Source organism: Narcine bancroftii, chromosome 3 (assembly GCF_036971445.1).
Source record: "Narcine bancroftii isolate sNarBan1 chromosome 3, sNarBan1.hap1, whole genome shotgun sequence".
Taxonomy (NCBI): Eukaryota; Metazoa; Chordata; class Chondrichthyes; order Torpediniformes; family Narcinidae; genus Narcine; species Narcine bancroftii.
Genome location: NC_091471.1, coordinates 257468246 through 257488431, shown reverse-complemented (window position 1 = coordinate 257488431; position 20186 = coordinate 257468246). Strand labels below are relative to the sequence as shown.

General features: G+C 44.6%; 1 protein-coding gene across 2 annotated transcripts in view; it reads right to left on the bottom strand.

Annotated features, from left to right (window-relative positions):
* The window catches only part of LOC138758570 (sterile alpha motif domain-containing protein 1-like), a 78511-nt gene that overhangs the window by 41316 nt on the left and 17009 nt on the right, over positions 1–20186 (bottom strand). For both annotated transcript variants that reach the window (XM_069927693.1, XM_069927694.1), the window contains exons 3-4: positions 16742–16818; positions 16009–16069 (exon numbers count right to left, since the gene is read on the bottom strand). In XM_069927693.1, coding sequence (XP_069783794.1) covers positions 16009–16069; positions 16742–16818 — 138 coding nt within the window. The remainder of the gene's footprint in view (positions 1–16008; positions 16070–16741; positions 16819–20186) is intronic.

The window sequence follows — 20186 nt, the reverse complement described above, 5'->3', positions numbered from 1 at the left end:
CCAATATTTCTTGATTCAATAATGACTCCACAAGCTCCAGGATTCATGCAGCAGAACTTTTAAGTGGAATATAATAGAAACTAGCCTGTACTTAAATTATTGTGTGTGCAATCTTCATAAGAACATCTTTTAACTTTTTTTGGTGCCTGTTTTACAGACTGTTTTAAATAAGGCCAGCTCCTGTGAGCTGTGGCACAAGGCATTTTACTTAAGGCAGAACTAAAGGTTGAATATGTTTCAAGTTCTCTTGCAGGGGCTCTTGTGCTGCAATGTCTGTTATGTACTCACTCTAACAAATTGGAGGGTTGTGCCCCATAGAGACAAGCAGCTCCAACTGCATTTTAATAAGGTCTAACATATTCAAAACCCATGCAAATATGGTTTGTGTTTCATTTTACAATTTTTACACTAACACAAAGGAAAGTCAGATTGTTATTCATTTTATTAAAATCTAGTGATTGGTTATATGTAAAAGCATGGCAAGAGGATCAACTAAAACCTGCCTGGGATGGTCCCTTCTGTGTACTTTTAATTACAGACACCGCAGTAAGAACAAGAGAGAAAGGCTGGACCCACATTCAAAGAATTAATGACAAAGTGCCATAATGTTACAATTTTATTCATTTTTTTAATGGTTTATTCAGTTTTGTGTATTTTATTGCTGTTTTCAATGAGCTTTACATTTATCGTGGTTTATTCAGTTTTGTGTATTTTATTGCTGTTTTCAATGAGCTTTACATTTATCGTGGTTTATTCAGTTTTTGTGTATTTTATTGCTGTTTTCAATGAGCTTTACATTTATTGTTGTTTATTCAGTTATTGTTATATTTTATTGCTGCTTTCAATGGGTTTTACTTTCATTGTTGTTTTACTCATTTTTTGGAATATTGTTCGTTAATGTTTTAAGTCCCCCTGGAATAGGGGCAGCAGAGGTTACAATTGTGCTCCTTTAGAATGTAGACAGGGCATAGATTTAATGTATAGTCATAGTGGGATATGGGTTAACAAGGGATTCCAATACGGACCAGGGGAACTGAACAGCTTTAGTGGAGTACATCTAATTTGTATCTTAGCCTACACAGGTATTAAAGACAGGAGTTTTGAAGCGATAGCACAAAGGACATGGTGGGACAAAGACAGACAGAATGGTAGTCAGCATTGTACATGTAACAGAGAGAGAGAGAGTTAATACATATGCTAATGTACACAGACAGGCTGCAACTCACAAGTTCAATGATATATATGCTAATGTTAGCAGACAAGCTGCAACACACAGTTAAATCACAAGAAACAATCCCCCCCCTGCTTGGTCACTTTTCATCACCCCATGAAGGGGAGCACCAGTTTCCAACAACGTGAGCTGCTTGACACTTTAATATCAGGCTCCAAACAGCCTTCGGAGATCGGTGGCCCTAGGGTTCGGGGCTGAAGAGGACATCAGATACGAGCCACAATTCAACGGAACCGCCTGACTACTGCTACTCGTTCGCTGCTGAAGGCAGCGCTTCTCATAGACTGCTACTCGTTCGCTGCTGAAGGCAGCGCTTCTCATAGACTGCTACTCGTTCGCTGCTGAAGGCAGCGCTTCTCATAGACTGCTACTCATTCGCTGCTGAAGGCAGCGCCTCTCACAGACTTCGTTGGGACAACACTTACAAAGGTCGTGTGCTTCAAAGACACTGCTTCAATATTTCAACGTATGGGATGGACTAGACTCTTTACTGAGAACTGGAGCCTGATACTCCAAACCCTAATAAGCAGCTGGACTCACTCCCCTGACCTTCATGGTGCTCCCCTACCTAAAGACTTTACACAGACATTACAATTCGGTTATTGACCAGCTGGGTAAAACTACACCTTACACTTGAAAGATCAGTGTTACTGATCTAAAAGAAAAGTGAGGAGAGGGGGGGGGTGGATCAGTCACACTGACACTAGTAACCAAAGATCAGTAACACTGATCATGGTGAAAGATCAGTATTACTGATCTAAAAGAAAAGTGAGGATTGTGAGAGATGGGAAAATTGACCTAAAATTATGAACATGGAAGAAACTAAAGTTCATCAGTAAAATGGCTGAAACCAGTTCAAACAGGATAAGTTTGGGGCTTAGGATGCAGGAAAGCAGAGTCAGCACGATTAACATAAGAATCTTCTATCCTTTGTGACAAGACCATAGGACTAAGACAAGGAATGGTAAGGTACAATAGAATGTAGGAAGTTGAGGTAGTCTGGATCAGATAAGGGTCTCCTAGCCCTGGACAGAAGTACCAAGTCATACATTTCTAATTAGCTAACCATACACAGATTTATACATATGAAATTAGCCAACCCTAGATAGAATGAGTCAACTCTGCATATTAAGAGACTGTAGCCCAGAGAATCAGGAAGGTGTGAATAAGGACAATGACATGATGGGGCACCCACAGGATACCCCCTGGTCCTCCAAGTGTACTGAAACTGCACGTAGGCAGGAAGGATTACCTATGCCAAACCCATCCAGGGGGGCAGAAGAATGTAAGGGGGAGGGCATTCTGATACTGAAATTGACTGTATAAAAGTTGGGTGAGCCCCAGTATATGTGTGTATTCCCAGGGTAAGGGGAAGCACCCAACTTTGCATTGTTGTAGTAATAAATGTTCTTTGTTCTCAATTTTTGTCTCGAGCAATTTCTTTAAAGGTACTTTAATTCCTAACAAGAGTAACAACACGAGTCTCAATGTGGACAAGGGTAATGATTGTGGACTTCAGAAAAACCAGAAATGACCACCTTCCACTACTCATTAATAACTCTTCAGGGGAGAGTGCAGAGCGCCAAGTTCCTTAAAGTTCACTTAACCTGTAACCTATCTAGTCAACCTTTAAATGGATGCCAGCATTGCGCTCCCCTCTCTCTATGATTGAGCCATTAGGTCCTCTCAAACTGCCGTGCAAAATGAGGTTGACGGGTGAAACAGTGACTGTACTTCCTGTGAAGACTGAATCAGGCAAGGCTACCGGCCACCATCACGTCAACCTTCTACAGGGGGTCTATCAAGAGCATACTGGCTAGCTGTATCACAGTGTAGTATGGTTGTAGATTAAGAGATCAAAGGTCAATCCACAGGACCATAAGAGTGGCAGAGAGGATCACTGGGGTCTCCCTCCCCACCATCGACATGATCTACTGGGATTGTTGTCTGAAGCACAATCACTGAGGACCTCTTCCACCCTGCACACAGCATTTTTCAGCTGCTCCCATCGGGAAAGAGATACAGGAGTATCAGAGCCAGCACCACCAGCTGAGAAACAACTTCTTCCCATGGGCAGTGAGAATGCTGAAACCCAAAGGAACTTTTCACACTAACTATCTGAGACTCTCATATTTACAAACAAAATCTATCTATCTATTTATTTATATGAATATGTGTTCTGCATAAAGTATGTATTGTTTGTTTGTACTTGTGTTATGTCTGGTTGTGTGTCTGCGTGTTTTGCACCGAGGACCAGAGAACGCTGTTTCACCGGGTTGTACTTGTGCAATTGACTGACAATAAACTTGTCTTAACTAAATTACTGTGATCCCCTTTAAGATACTATGAAGATTTCAAAGGCAGTGTGTGCAATGGAGATTTTTAAGACAATAAATTGCAATTTTGCAGCTTTAAAAAAGTATTGAATTGATTAGCTTGTCAATTGACCAGTGAAATGCAAGTTAATCCATGCTTAGGTACAGAAGGTGGTGCAATAATAGAACAAAAGTGCAGGGTGTAATATTCCAATAAGTCAAAAGTAAAGAGTATCGTGTTACAAAGTATAGATAAAAGAAGAGTAAAAACAGTGAAGGCATCATATTCTGTTCATGAGCAATCTGCTGGAGTCTGTCCAGGTTGGCAGCAAAACCTCCAGCTGCATCACACTGAGCTCTTGCGCACCTCAGGGCTACATGCTCTGTCTACTGCTGGTCACGCTGCTAGCTCATGACTGTACTGCCAGGTTCAGCTCCAGCAGAATCATCAGGAACAGTGATGCAAGAGCAACAACCTGAGTCACGACAAAGGAGATGATTGTGGACTTCAGGAGGATGAATGGCATCTCTCCACAACATATCAATGGCTCTTTCAAACTGCAGCACCTGGGGTAGCCTTCCTGGGATCCAGGTGCAATTACCGGAAGCACTTTTTAAACTGCAGAGGGATCAACCCATTAAATCACCAATCCTACTATTTAAGGGGGATCCCACCCATGCGATGATGCGGTGAGTGACGTGTCACACACTCATGGGAACCATCGGTAGTCAGTCACCACCCCCCCCCCATTAGTCACCACCCACCGTCAATCACCACGCCACCCAGTCAGTCACCCTCCCCCTGTCAGCTGCCATCCCCACCGTCAATCGACACCCATGTAGAATATTAGCTATACAATATCTAGTTATGGGAATTATGAAGAAACCATCACACAGACTTTGCCAGTAAGATTAGAGAGAGTGAGAGAGAATAACCAAGGAATCGATTCTCACCTCTTCCACTGAGCCACATCCTAATGCTTGCCTGATCTCTTTAACACAATAGTGTTAACTAACTACCTTGTGCTAACTGATGAGATCTAAAGGCTGCAATAAGCATCCAGCACCACTCAGTCCCTGAATGGCATTGTCTCAGTGCTGAAGTTTTGGTCACCACTGTCAATTTCAAGAATAGTCATTTACATGTGTAAATTGAAAACCAGAAATAGATACTGATGCGTATAGTGAGCAACCCTCCCAGACTTCTGTTGATTTTTTTGTATACCAGAAGGATGATCTTAATTATAACTGGTACATGAGATTAAATGACCAACAACAAATCATTTCCCAGAGGACATGCAAAATGCAAAACTTAAGCTGTAGCAATACTTTCAAAGAAATGTTATCCCATTTATATGCAGGAAAATACCTTAAATATTGTACCCTGTGACTGTGATCTTTGAATGAGACCAGTCTTAGTGAAGATGACCTTATCTACCCAACATTACAGACCACTCATTCCCGCTAGCATTATTCGAATAACGTCTGTTTGAATTGTACTGTGTGGCTTTGTTGTACTTTTTGTATCTTGGCAGGAGCTTGACTTTAGTACCCACCCCATGAATTGCCCCACCGCCTTAGCAATGTTCCACTGCCGCGAATGTTGAGTTGTCCCTGTGAACCGGAGTGGCGTTTGCAGCAGTGGCAGTGGCTGAAGCGACCTCTCCCACCGATTTTGGCACCAACACCCCGATTGTGGCCCCCCCAACTCCCAGCCCCATGGCAGCGACACCCCCTTCCCCCCCGATCGCAGCAGGCACTTCAGCTGACGTCACTGGAGTAATCGGGTCAGCCATTTTGCTGTTCAAGTTGCCGGTGGACGCGACCTAGGTAAGTTTAACTTGGTACCCCGACTTTCTCTGAGGTAGGTCAGGGGTTCAGTTGGATTAGGACCACGCCGACTGGGTTAGACCCTTTCTAACTGCCACGTGAGTGGGGCGCTAACTGGGCAAATTGCCCGGTCAACTTCATTTTACACGGCAGTTTGAAAGGATCTAATGGCTCAATCATAGAGAGGAGAGGGGAGCGCAATGCTGGCATCCATTTAAAGGATGACCTATATTAGGTCCACAATGCCTCCTCATTAGTCAGGAAGGCACAGCAGTGTCTACTCTTCCTCAGGAGTATAGGAGGGCCAAGCTTCCGGCCACCATCCCGACAACATTCTACAGGAGCACAATAGAGAGTGTCCTGGCTGCTGCAGCATAGTGTAGCTGTAAAGCATCCAATCGGATGAGATTACTGAGGTCACCCTCCTCTCTAGCCACGAGATCTACAGGGAGAGGGCTGAGAGGACCATTGAAGCTCCTTACCACCCAGCCCGCAGTATCTTGGAGACTCTACCCTCAAGGAAGCGGCATAGGAGCATTAAAAACTAGGATGTCAGACTGGGAAACAGCTTCTTCCCACAGGGTGTGAGACTGTTGAACAATTGTAAAAACTTGTAAATTATTTTTATAAACATTTGTTTTGGATCACTGTGTATATGTTGTTTGTGTGTAGGGTGCTCTGTGTATCTGCATATGTACACTATGGTCTGGAGATATGCTGTTTCATCGGGTGGTTCATGTATAATCAGGTAACAATAAACTTTGACTTGATGACAGCAGGAAATCTTCCACAAATCATCCACAAATCTTCTTTTGTTTACTTTCTTGCCTTTTTTCTCCCTCTCTCCCCCCTCCCACCCCCACCACCAACATCACCATCCAAATAACTAAATGCTTATACAGATAAGAGATAGTCAGACTAATACTCGGAAGAGACAAAATTGGAATTGTTTCTAAAAAAATGATGCTTTGAACAAACAATTCAAGACTGTCTGGACAAATTGGGACTCCTATCTCTAGAAAAGGATGAGGAGTAAGAGGACTTTACAATTATGAATTGATTGGGTTAATGTGGAAAGGGCCTTTCAATGCAGAAGGAATCACAACACAGGACTCACTATTAATAAGGAACTTGGAGACAGTTATTTACTGAAGGAGATAAATGTAGTATTTAGAATATAGAGTATTGAGGCAAACACTAGAGGATTTTAAAACCTAATAAAAATAAAATTAGACTCCACTCAAAGAAATTATCTTTCAGCTGTCTAACCACTATCCCCCACCCAACGTACCATACAGCACAGAAAGGCTGACAGATCATAGTTTAAAATGGTGATTTGGGTTTTAATTGGAATTAATTAACTAGTAACGGAAGATGACCAATTCTAACAAGATAGTCCAATTTTAAAAAATCAAAATAATCAAACAAAATGCAGTTGAGCCAAAGAAATTCAGCCGAGAGATGAGTGCAAAGGAACTTGGAGAGACAACCAGCTTTAAAATGCCAAGGTAAATTTACCTCACAGAGCAAGACTTTAACTTGAGATGTTCAAGATAAATGGCAGCATGTAGCAGACCTGCTTGGCTATTTATAAAAAATTCAAGATTTATTTTATTGTCATGTAATAAAACAGAAATAGCGCTATTACATGAAATTTCCATTAGTCTATCATAAAGCAGACAAAGATTTGGAATCAGCAGAAATTGCCCAGCACCCCTTACAGTAAGAGCAAAAGAGATTCCTCCCAGACCAGTGAGTGTCCATGGATTCACCTTGCAGCCACACTGCCTTCAATCCAAACCATCAACAACCCAAGCTCCAGATGCACACCTCTAACACCATCAGGAAGCTTCCAGAACCCTTGGCACCCTCTCGCATCCTGGTTCCAATACCAGGTACCCCTTCAGCCAGTCTCAAGCCAGTCTTCAGGAGTCCTTTTACCGCAGTCACCAGCACCCTGAGTGGGTTCCTTGCCTCGAGTCACTGGGCGATAGGATCCCACAGTTGTGGCTCCGCTCCACACCAGTGGCAACTGGATCCTACAATTCCAAGTTAAAACACTAAACCTCAACTATTCTTTGTAAGTAAAAATAATTATATTTTCTCACTCAATGAAGTAAATAATATTTTTCTTAATATTCACCACCCTAATATTAGGAATGAAGTCAAATGGTGCACAGCAAGATTCCACAAACAGCAATTTGACCCTAAACACAGACACATTTATATTGATGTGGGAATAAAGTTAGCATTTCCTCAGTTCTGCATGTATTCCCAGTGCAGTAATCTCACAGGCCAAGTGTCTGAAGTAGGATTCAAGTGCCACAACTTTTTGATGTAGAGATAAGTCCAAGTCCAACATGTGAAACAAAAACTTTGCACAAAACTCCTTTGATCTTTTACTCCAGTAGAGTGGAAGTATCAAAATTCAAACTCAACATTATGGAACTGTTTTTTCCACCTTTTTATTTATCAATTGCAATTACAGATCAGGAAATGTCAGTATTAGTCATCGAGCTGCACCCCACTCTGCAACTGGACCTTTGACTTCCTCATCGGAAAATCACAGTCAGTGTAAATTGGAAACATCTTCAACACAGGCAGCTCTAATCTCTCTACACCCAAGGCTAAGCACTATTGCTGATGACAGCAACATCGACGGCAGAATCACAGGCAATAATGAGGTAGCGTAACAGGAGGGAGATAGATCAGCTGGTTGAGTGGCATCATAACAACAACCTTGCACTCAACGCTAGCAAAACCAAGGAGATGATTGTGGGCTTCAGGAGGAAATCAGGGGAACATGAACCAGTCCTCAACGAGGGGTCAGCCGTGGAGAGGGTCCAGATGTTCAAATTCCTGGGTGTCAACATCTCTGAGGATCTGGCGTGGAGCTTTCATATTGATGCAATCATGAAAAAGGTTCAACAGTGCTATGTTTCGTGAAGAGGAGATTCATCATGTCACCAAAGACTCAAAAAATTCTACAGTAATACCATGGAGAGTCTTCTGACTGGTTGTATCACTGTCCGATAGGACAATACTACAGAGTTGTGAACTCGGTCTGCGACATCACAGGCACCAGTCTTTAGTCCATCGAGGACATCTACAAGAGGTTGCATCTTAGGAAAGCAGCCTCTATCCTCAAGGACCCTCACTATCCAGGCCCTGCTGCTACCTTTGGGAAGGAGGCACAGGAACCTGAAAATGAACTCCCTCCATCAGATTTCTGAATGCACTGTTATTTATTTTTAAAATGCAAATTGCTGCTGCTAAACACCAAATTTTGTGATATGTTAATGAAAATTCTGATTTAAAAAACTCTACTGTTTGATTTGGACAGCCTGAAACCAGGGAATAATTAATGTGCAAAACACTAATGTGTTGGAGAAACCCAGCAGGTAACACAGCATCTTATAGGAATGATAGGCAACTTTACTTCGTGTGGATGCTGCGTGACCTGCTGTCTTTCTCCTGCCTGTATGCGTATTACACTCGGCCCCTGCATCTGCAGGATTTCTTGTTTAACTCTAAGAAGAATGAATGCAAATGAAGGCTGTTTAATGATAATTGAATGGGACTGAAACCTCTTGCTGCTGGAGCTGTGATGGCAGTGCTGCCAGTGATGCAGACCCACAGAGAGCTGGGAGCGAAGTCTTTAAGCTCTCCTGCGGGATCCAACCGCCCAGTCCAACTGCTGTCAGCTCTGTACAGGCTGTAAACGGCCTCTTAAAGGAGCCAGTAGTGCTTAATTTTAAAATCTCACGACTGTAGGATCTGCCCAAGAGGGGTTGCAGACTTTGGGGAAGTAGAGGACTAGTGCAGGGCACCAGAAAATGGAGAGACCACCCCCCGTTTGAGAAGAAACAGCAGAAACAATCCACAGGATGGCAACGACAATGGCGGACCAGTGAGGGGCTCCGATGGGTGACTGAGGTCAAAGGACTCGCACCATGCTGCCGTCTGCTGGAGACTGGCTGCAGCAGTACCAAGTATCAGAACTGGGACATGAGAGGGTGCCGAGGGCGCATTAGGATTACAGATTGTGTCAGAGGTTCGGATCTGAAGATCGGGCTGCTGATTGTCTGGACTGGTCTTTGTGAGGCTGCGGCAGTGTTGGAAGGGAATGCGTGGACACCCGGTGACTCTCTTTTGCTCTCTTTCTCTTGACTGTAAGAGGCGCTTCAGGCAATTTCTGCCAATGGCAAATCGGTCTATCTTACAGCAGGCAAAAGCAAATTCTGTAAAAGATTGCACTATTTTTGTTACATGACAATAAATAAATCTTGAATCTATTGGGCCCAAGATGTAAGAGGGTGTTGAAGTTTCCTGATTGTGCATTTGGAAGACAATGGTTTGGACTGAAGGCTGAGAGCGCTGGAGCCAAAGCCACATATACTCAGTGACTCTAATCGAGAGGGACTTTCTTTTGCTTTTCTTTCTGTGACTCTTAGGGGTAGCAGGCAATTTCTGGTGATGCTGTAAACTAGAGGAAATTTTGTGAAATATCACATTTACTGCATGACAATGAAATAATTTTGCATATCATCATCTCCAGTGGAGTCGGTCAAGCACACAGGGAAGGAGGCTTAGCCACTGAAAGGGTGAAGTGCCTCAGCAGCAGTGTGCACGTGACAAGCACACCACCACCTTGACACCCCGCTCTTGAAAGGCCGTTCCCCATTGGTTCCTTCATCCGTCAATCATGCACGCCACCAAACCATAACACCGCTACCTGGCCAGGTGAGTGATTATTACCGATCAACCCCCACTCGCCGCCGCAAGGGCAAGACTGCAGCATGCCAGCGGATCTCCACTTCTCTTTTTACCTCATTCGGAGTCAACAGCCCTTTGCCGGACTCCACGGTGCCGCCCGCTCGCCCAAGGACCATCCGTCCTACTTCCCGGCGTGCGCCGCAGCACGGCGCCACTTGCGCATGCGTGGGAATATAAAGCCCTCGGGCTTTTCCAGACACTAGCGTGATGACGAAAGGGGCACACGCACAATGCGGAGATTCAGAGAGCAATTCTCCCGCCCCCCAGAGTAAAGGACCGGTATTGCAGCTTCATTTTTGATATTGAGCACAATTCATGAATTGAACCACATTTCTCCCAATGGTTAAGGTTCAGCAGCCCATGATCCCCAATCCTACCTTTTTCTCTCATTTACTTTTCTACAGCAGCCTCCACACATCTTTCAACGTTTTACAAGCATCACATTTGCAATGGAGGGCATGCAGCCCAACTCTGCAAATATGCATGAAAATTGGCAAACAAAGTTGTCTAAGTGTACAGAGGGACATAGATCAGCTAAAAATTTTGGCAGGACAGCGGGAGATGGAAATGAATCCAGCGCTAGTACATATAGATTATATGGAGTCTTTGGCTTGGCTTCGCGGACGAAGATTTATGGAGGGGGTAAAAAAAGTCCACGTCAGCTGCAGGCTCGTTTGTGGCTGACCAGTCCGATGCGGGACAGGCAGACACGATTGCAGCGGTTGCAAGGGAAAATTGGTTGGTTGGGGTTGGGTGTTGGGTTTTTCCTCCTTTGCCTTTTGTCAGTGAGGTGGGCTCTGCGGTCTTCTTCAAAGGAGGCTGCTGCCCGCCAAACTGTGAGGCGCCAAGATGCACGGTTTGAGGCGTTATCAGCCCACTGGCGGTGGTCAATGTGGCAGGCACCAAGAGATTTCTTTAGGCAGTCCTTGTACCTTTTCTTTGGTGCACCTCTGTCACGGTGGCCAGTGGAGAGCTCGCCATATAATACGATCTTGGGAAGGCGATGGTCCTCCATTCTGGAGACGTGACCCATCCAGCGCAGCTGGATCTTCAGCAGCGTGGACTCGATGCTGTCGACCTCTGCCATCTCGAGTACCTCGACGTTAGGGGTGTGAGCGCTCCAATGGATGTTGAGGATGGAGCGGAGACAACGCTGGTGGAAGCGTTCTAGGAGCCGTAGGTGGTGCCGGTAGAGGAGTACATATAGATTATATGGCAGGGACTTGAGAAATATTTATGCACAAAGAGACCTTGGGATACAAGTCCATAGTTTCCTGAAAGTGGTGAAACATGAAAGTTTGCAGATGCTGTGATTGTAATAAAAACGCACAGAAATACTGGAGGAACTCAGCCGCTCGCAGAATCTAGAAGAGGTTAAGATATACTATCGACATCTCGGGGCTGAGCCCTTCTTCAAGGTAGAAGTAAAAAAAACATGAAAGGATCAGAATAAAGATCGAAGACTGGCCGGGGAGGAGTCCAGACCAACAAAAGGTGTTTATTGTCGAGGAGGTGAGAATTGATTTTGGCTCTGTGAGACCATGAACACACGTCAGCAAGAGAATGGGATGGAAAATTGAAACGGGTGCCGCTGGGAGATCTATTGCGCTCAGTCTCTCCAATGGAGATGAGACCCTGAAAGTACTGACACCATGTTGAGAGGAAAATGAAGGCAGCACTGACTGTAGGTGTTGTTTAGAAGTTTTAATCTCCAATGTAAGGAGCAGGAAAAGATCTTCCAGTCCCACTCGGCGGGCAATGGAACACCTCTTCAGCATCATAGTCAGGTGATCAAACAGTGCATACACTTCCTCAAGGGTTGAGGAGGGCAATTCTATCAGCCCCCATCGTGACAACATTTTACAGGCGACAAAATTGAGTGTGTCCTGTCTGGCTGCATCATCGTGTGGGACATTGCTGCACAACATCGGACCAGAAGTCATTGCAGAGAATCATCAAAATGGCCGAGAAGATCAGTGGGACTAAGGGTTCAAGAATTATAGAAGACCTTTTCCATCCAACACACACACACAGTACCTTGAGCCACTATCATCAGGAAGGAGGTACAGGACTGCCAGGCTGGGAAATAGCTTCTTCCCACAGGTTGTGAGATTTATGAACAGTATTCTGTACCAGAAAACATTATGCCACAGTATTCCTATATGTATCTTGATTATGTGATGTTTGTGTGCTGAATGTGTGTGTATGAGCACCATTGTCCAGAGAAGTGTTTTTTCATCCAGTTGTAAATAGGTCAGATGATAGGTCATGTTCAAATCTAAAATGAATTATTGGGCCTTGATCACCAAGGGAAAAGTGTAGGTTTGAATGCTCCAGCCAACACCCTGATTTTTTTTTAATGGGGGGTGGCTACAGGGGCAGCAAAATCAACTGTGCCATGTATGATCTTTTAACACTCGCTGTCTCCAAAGGGATTTTGTTTCCTTTTCTTTTGCAAGTTAGAATCAGAGCCTGGCAACTCTTTGCCAGCCTTTGAATAGCACACAACAGAAACCCTGGCACACATGACAAGATCCAGGGTGGCACTGTTAGCGCAACACTGTTACAGCGCCAGCAACCCAGGTTCAAATCTGGCAGCGTTGACAGGTATGTTCTCCCTGTGTTTGTGTGGAGACTCTGGGTGCTCTGGTTTCCTCCCACCTCCGAAACATTCGGGGTTGCAGGTTAATTGGTGTGTTGGGTGGGGAATCTAACAACTCCATTCGTTTCTGGAAGAGTGGGAGGAAACTAGGGCACCGGCAGGAAACCCATGCCCATCACAGACAGAAAGTACAAATTCCTTGGACACTGCCAGATTTGAACCCTGGTCTCTGGTGCTGTTACAGTGTTGTGCTAACCAAGTTGTTTCCACTCATCATCACCCAGCCCCATGTCCCATCACTACTTCTCCCTTCCCCACCTGGCACCATCTGGCAATCGACCCCTCATTCCTCACTTCTTTACATGCTCAATTTTGATGCCTTTGCCTTCACAGATGCTGCCTGACCTGCTGAGCTCCCTCAGCAGCTTGTTTTCTTTTTAATTTAATTTAAATTTAGACATACAGCAGAGTAACAGGCCCTTTTGGTCCACAAGCCCACGCCGCCCAATTACACCCAATTGACCTACATTGTTTTGAACGGTGGGAAGAAACCGAAGTGCCCGGAGGAAACCCACACAGACATGGGGAGAACGTACAAACACCTTACAGACAGAGTGGGATTCAAACCCTGGTCGCTGGCGCTAAAACAGTTGCATTAATCACTACGCTAACCTTGCCTCCAGATTAGAGAATCATCACTCTTGTGTCTTCATGTTAGACTGAATGTTGTGTGTGTGTGATATTTCATGCCTCAACAAGGCTGCCAACACCTATCATCCCAGTTTCTTCTGAAAAACAGTACAGCTGGCACCTCTAGGTTCAAGAACAATCTCCAACGACTATCAGACTCTTGAACCTCCCCGTACCATCCGAACCAGAACACTACTCCAGGACCACAATCTATCTCCACTATTGTAACATTTATTTTGTATCATTGCTATTGTGAATACTTATCTGTCCTTTTATATTATCTTTTTCTTTTTGTGGCACATTGCGTGAAATTAATTGTTTGCTTGTTTTATTTATCTGAGCAGCTGCAACAAGTAAGAATTTCAGTGGAATAGGGAAGCGAAGAGAGCAACACCTTTTATTCCATCTGGGCCTTCTTCAACCAGTGTCAACATCAACTCCCAAGTTTTTCTCTTTCCCTGGTTCCCTTTACTCCAGCTTCCAACCCCTTCCCTTCCCATCAGAGAGCTCCCTTCTCCCCATCACAGCCTTGTTCTCTTCCACCCTCCCACCTGCATCCACCCATGAACTCTTCAGCCTGTGCTCCTCCCCCTGCCCCTTCCTTCTTCCTCTCCATACCTTCTGATTCAGATGCCTGACTGTTTTTCTTTATACCTGACGAAGGGCCCAGACCTGAAACGTTGCTCACCCTTTACTTCCTATGGATGCTGAGTTTCTCCAGCATATTTGTGTATGGCACAAGTATTACAGTGCATCTGTGCCTTGTCTGTTTTTGACAATAAACTCTCTAAATCACCGCACTGTTGTGTCGCCCGGAAACAGGCCCTTCAGCTCAAATTGTCCATGTCGACCAAGTTTATTTATCTGAGCAGCTACAACAAGCAAGAATTTCAGTGGAATAGAGAAGCAAATAGAGCAACACCTTCTATTCCATCTGGGCCTTCTTTAACTAGATGGTGTTAACATCAACCCTTGTCTTTCTCTTTCCAACCCCTTCCTTTCCCTGAATGAGCCTGGGACTGTCTGATCTCAGAAGCTAAGCAGGCTCAGGCCTGGTCAACACTTGGAGGGGAGACTGCCTAGGAACACCAGATGCAGTAGGCTTCTGTGAGAGGCACTGGACAAAGTTGAAAGTCTGCCTTACTGCAGACAAAAGTTAAAGAATTTTATGTATGTAACATTCTAAATGTAGTATTATGTAACAATAATGGAATCTTTACCTTAAGTGCCCATCTCATTTGCCTGCAACTTGGGCTATGTTTCTCTACACCTTCCCTATTCATGTACCTGATGGTCTGATGAAATCAACAGCACACAACTTCACGATGGACGGCGGGTCATTTGTCACCATTATAAACAGGCTCGACCACCCACTTTCAGATTAGCCAAAAGGAGAAATGTCGCAACTTAGATTCTCCCAGTTCACCAAAGGCTTGATTACAGGAACTGTAGCCTTAAACTAGTCCACAGTAACAATCACTACCACATCAAAAGTAGGTGAGAGGTGCATCAATATTTTGGGCCTGGAGAACTGTTGCACATCCTCCGTGAAAGGCCATGCCTACCACTTGTTTGCAAGTGCTTTGCATGTTTCTTTCATGGCTGCCTCTACCTAACACCCCATCACCACCTCAACTATGTTCTGTGCACCTTAAAATGTGTCAAAACATAATTTGAGTGCAGAGAGGATTTACAGGGAAACTGCTAGTATTTGAGGAACTGAGGTGCAGGGAAAGGTTAAACAGGAGCATAGAAGAATGAGGGGAGATTTGATAGGAGCATACAAAATTATGGGGAGAATATTCAGAGCAAATGCAAGTAGGCTTTTTACACTGTTTGGGTGAGACAAGAGCTTGAGGTAATGGGTGAAGCCTGAGCACAAGGATGAGGGGGAAATGTTTAAAGGGAACGATAGGAGGAACTTCACATAGTGGGAGTCTGGAACGAGCTGTCAGCTGGAGAGAATGAAGGCTCAATTTTGATATTTAAAAAAAATTAGTTTCAGTACAGATAGATGGGGTAAGAAAGGCTATGGTCCAGGTGCAAGTCAATGGGGCTGGGCAGAATAATAGTTTGGCCCAGACCAGATGGCCCTTTTCCAGTGCAGTAGTGTTTTATGATTTTAATTCAGCTGAAGAAAAAGAATAGCTGATGTTTCAGGTCAGAACCCTTCATCGGGACTAATAGTGCAGAGGGGAGAAAGCCAGTATAATGAGGACAGGTGATGACGAAGAGTCCCTGCTCAAGACGTTAACCTTCCGTGGATACTGCCTGACCCGCTGTGTTGCTCCAGCACTTTGCGTGCTGCGACCTCAATCAGAAGACGATATAAAATTGTTCTCCAACTCCGTCCGACATGGCCAATGATTTGGAACACACTCCTATGCAAACCCAGTGCTTGACATGAATTGAGGAGAACCATCGATATCCAATAGAGATATTCGCAAACTGAAAACAATGAGGACTTTGAGGAGGTTTGGGAGTTGGGGTTGAAATTTTCTCACTCAAGGGGGAGCAAATGATTCACCAGGGTCAAGAAATTTGACATCCCAAATATTTCCTACCTTCACTAGTTTGGGGATCAGGCTGGTGGCAAGTTGCTTGGTCATGTGCAGGTGGGGATCTCTGAAAAGGAGAAATATATCTGTGAAAACATACGACAAACCAATCCAAAACATCCTCTTTGTGAAGGGATCAGATGCTAGTGGACACACAGAGTCATAGAGAAATGCACAGACGCTGCAATCTGGAGCTGCTGAAGTATTAGACAGAACGTGGGAGAGGTGGAGAGACAGGTAGGAGGAGAGACCACTGGGAGGGGGCAGTAGTTTAGAGCAGGAGTGGGTAATAAAAAAATGGAAACAATGGAACCAGTTGGAAGTGGGGGTTACCGAACAATTATAGAAGTCCAGGAGGAATAAGATGCATGATTCCTCAAGGTTACATTTGGCTTCGCACCGACAATGGATGAGGCTGAGGACAGGCACATCACTGTAGGAGTGGTTGGGGGAAACTCGTCTAGACCCACAAACAGAAGGTAGGTGTTCAGCCAGTCTGTGTTTGGTCTCACATCAGGTCCACCGAATGAGTATATCAGACTGGGTGCTGTCTCACCTGGAGTTTTACAGCACAGAAAACAGGCCCCTCATGTCAACATCCTTGTCAGGCTCGTCCCATCCATATATGCTCACTGGACCTGCTAGCATTCTTATCTTTCCCACAGCTGGAGAATCACAGAACTACGAAAAGCACGTTGACAAGTGCTGTGAACTGTTAACATAGGCTCAATGTACTCACATCCTCCAAACCATGGGGCTGTCCTGCAGCATCACACGCCCCAAGCCCGTGATCATCGCCTGCCTCCAGCTCAGGTTCTGCAGGAAGAGAGCACAAACCACAACATGAACCTTGCGGGTAAACAGGAGAACCTACAGACACTGGGGTCCAGTGCAGGACACAAAACTGATGGAGAAACCTAGCATCCATTGACTGAAGTAAAAGAGCGTGGTTAGCATAATTCTATGAGCGCCAGGAACCTTGATTCGAATCCAGCACTGTTGTAAGGAGTTTGTACATTCTTCCTATCCTGAGTGGGTTTCCTCTGATGTTCCAAAGGTGTACGGGGTTAGTATAGTAATAGATTACACGGGTGTGTCTGGGTGATGGGGTTTGAGGGCCGGAAGGGCCTATTACCTTGCTACGTCTTTAATTAAATAGTGTACGATAAATATTCACAAATCATAGGCAGTCAACATTTCAGGGCCCCAGCCCTTCTTCAGGAATGTCGAAAATCAGGCAGATGTCTGACTAAAAAGGACTGGGGATGGAGGGGAAGAGCACAGGCCATCAACTAGGGATACAGGTGGGAGGGAGGAGAAAGAAGCTGAGAACTAATAGGGGAAGGGTAGAGGGCCAAAGGATAGCTCTCTGATTTGAGAAGGAAGAGAAAAGGTGGGGAGCTGGAGGAAAGGAGACATGGTAGGGAAAGAGAGAGAGACCAGAGGAGAGGGTTATCGGAAAATGGAGGTGCTGTTTGGTTGGAGACTGCCGAGATGGAAAATAAGGGGTTTTCAATTTGCAGGAGGTCTCGATTGGCAGTAATTGAGGCTGTGTCAGTATAGCAATGGTGTATGGAATTAAAATGGAAGGTCTTTGCTGTTGCAGCATATAGAGGTAAGGGGTTCAACAAAATGATCTCCCAGACTGCATCCAGTCTCCCAACGTATCTCCTCTTTGACAGATGAACTTAGCATCGCCATAGGCCTCACTCTAAAGGGATTCAATGATTGTGACCTCACAAAGATTCCCGACATTGGGTGTTAAAACAATCCAGCTCAGGGCCCTTGGGGATTAGGTTGATTGCATTCAAATTCAACAGCACCCTACTCAGTCAGAGTGGCATTGTGGGTTGAGTCACTGCCCCTCAGCTCCAGGGACCCGGGTTCAGTCCTCACCTCCAGCGCAGACTGTGTGGTATTTGTGCGCTCCCCCAATGATCGTGTGGGTTTCCTTCAGGTGCTCTGATTTCCTCCCACATCCCAAAGCCCATGCAGTTTGGTAAATTATTCACAGTGTTTCTTGGTGAGGGGTAGAATCTGGAGGGGTGAGGGGTGGGGGAATGGGGTGGGAAAGATTTGATGGGACAGCAGTGAGCATCAAATTGCATTGGAGATTGACCAGCATAAACAAGGGCTTGATGCTGAACACAGATTGGATGGGCTGAAGGACAAGTTTCTATTCTATTTTCATTCAAAGAAGTTGATTCTGCACATTCAGGAGTCTAAAATCAAGGATCAGAAATGTTAGATTTTACCCATTAAATGCCCCAGAATATGGAGTTATAAAGATGAATAACACAGATAAATTTAAGGGGAACCTTAAGGAAAAGGAACAGAAGGGTATGCGTTGGTGTACAAGATCTGTACATGCTGAATCCCCAACTTGCATCAGCAAAGACGCTGGGAATAGCACCATTCAGACCAGTTAAGGCCACCATTCCCTGTCCATCCCTAACTGGCCCTCGGGGTGGCAGCAGCTACCTTATTCAATTGCTGCCATCCCTTGGCAAGGTGAGGATTCAAGCACAGCAGGGAGGAAGGAATGGTAATGCATTTCCTTGCAGCATGGTGTGTGAATTGGATGTGAACCCCTGTAAAGATTTATGCACCTTTTCCAATCCTTGCAACACAGAAATCCATCTGTGCACAGCATCCTAAGCAAGTTCTAACCAAAACTGAGCACATGTTTAAAATAATTTCACCATCTCAGCTTGTATTTGCAAATTTATGGATTTATTCTAATTTATGATTTGTGAATATATTTTCTGTATGCTATTTGATGTAGAGATAGAGCATGGTCTTCTTGTCCACGAGCTCATGACTCATGTGACCCTGTACGTCTTTGAAATCTTTAGGAAACCCACATGGTCACTAGAACGTACAAACTTCTTACAGTGGGAAGGCTAGGCGAGACAAGAGCTAGAGGACATAGATTATGGCTGAAATATTTAAAGGGAACATTAGGGGGAACATATTTACGCAGCAAGTGGTGGATGTGTGGAAAGAGTTGCCCGCTGAACTGGTGAATGTGGGCTCAATTTTCACATTTAAGAAAGAAATTGGACAGGTTCATAGATGGAGGGCAGATCAATGGGAATGGGCAGAATAATAGTTCACAACAGACGAGATGGGCAGAAGGACCAGTTTCCATGGAAATCAGGTTGCTGGTTTGTAATAGCATTACACTAACTGTCCTCTTTTACTCCAGTTAGATCTACAACCGTGTTACAGTGCTAGCAACCTGGGTTCGAATCCCACACCATCTGTAAGGAGCTTGTGTGTGCTCCCCATGTCTGCGTGGGTTTCCTCCCACATTTCCAAAGACGTGGGGTTAGTAGGTTAATTGGTCACATGAGTGTACTTGGGCTGCATGGGCTTCTGGGCTGTTACCAAGCTGTGTGTCTAAATTAAAATTAAAATTAAAATTTAAGAGACTCTTAGACAGGCCCATGGATGGAAGAAAAATGGAGTGTTATGAGGTAGGGAGGTTTTATTTTTTTTATTGTTTGGAATATATAGGTTGGCACAACATCGAGGGCAGAAAGGGCTTACTGTGCTCTCTGTTCTGAATGTTTAAGAACTGTGTGACAGGGGTCAGCAAGGCCACAGCAGGGGTTTGAGGAAGAAGCAACTGGGGTCTGGACAGGTTATCCAGAGCCTGAAGAGACTGGAATAAGTCCAGGTGCAGGGTGTGGATGACTGAAATGGAATTTGGACGTCATCCTTAAATATTATATTTGAGAATGCAGATTTTGAAATGGTACCGCTTTTTTAAAAAAATCAAATGAACTCATCCAGGTGACAAAATCCAGTGTTTCAGTCAAAAGATCTTTGAAGTTCAGTGACTGGATGGAAAGGCAACCAGCACAATCCTAGTAACGTTCCAGAAGCTGTCTTGCTTGTTCTTGTGAGGTCAGCTGAGAAATAAATGTGGTCGAGACGCTATAACAAACCCTTGAACCAACCCTGCGATTTAATGTAAATCTCCTACCTCCCCAACCCACCCAGATTGCACAGGGCTTAGATTAATCCATGTTTAAGTTTGCATTTAACCAAAAATAAAGGCCCATTGGGATTTCTTTTGTTTAAAAAAATTAAAACCTGCCTAAAATTATTCTGACACACAGTAAAAGATGGGCAGCACAGTAAGCACAATGCCATAACACCACCAATGACCTGGTTCA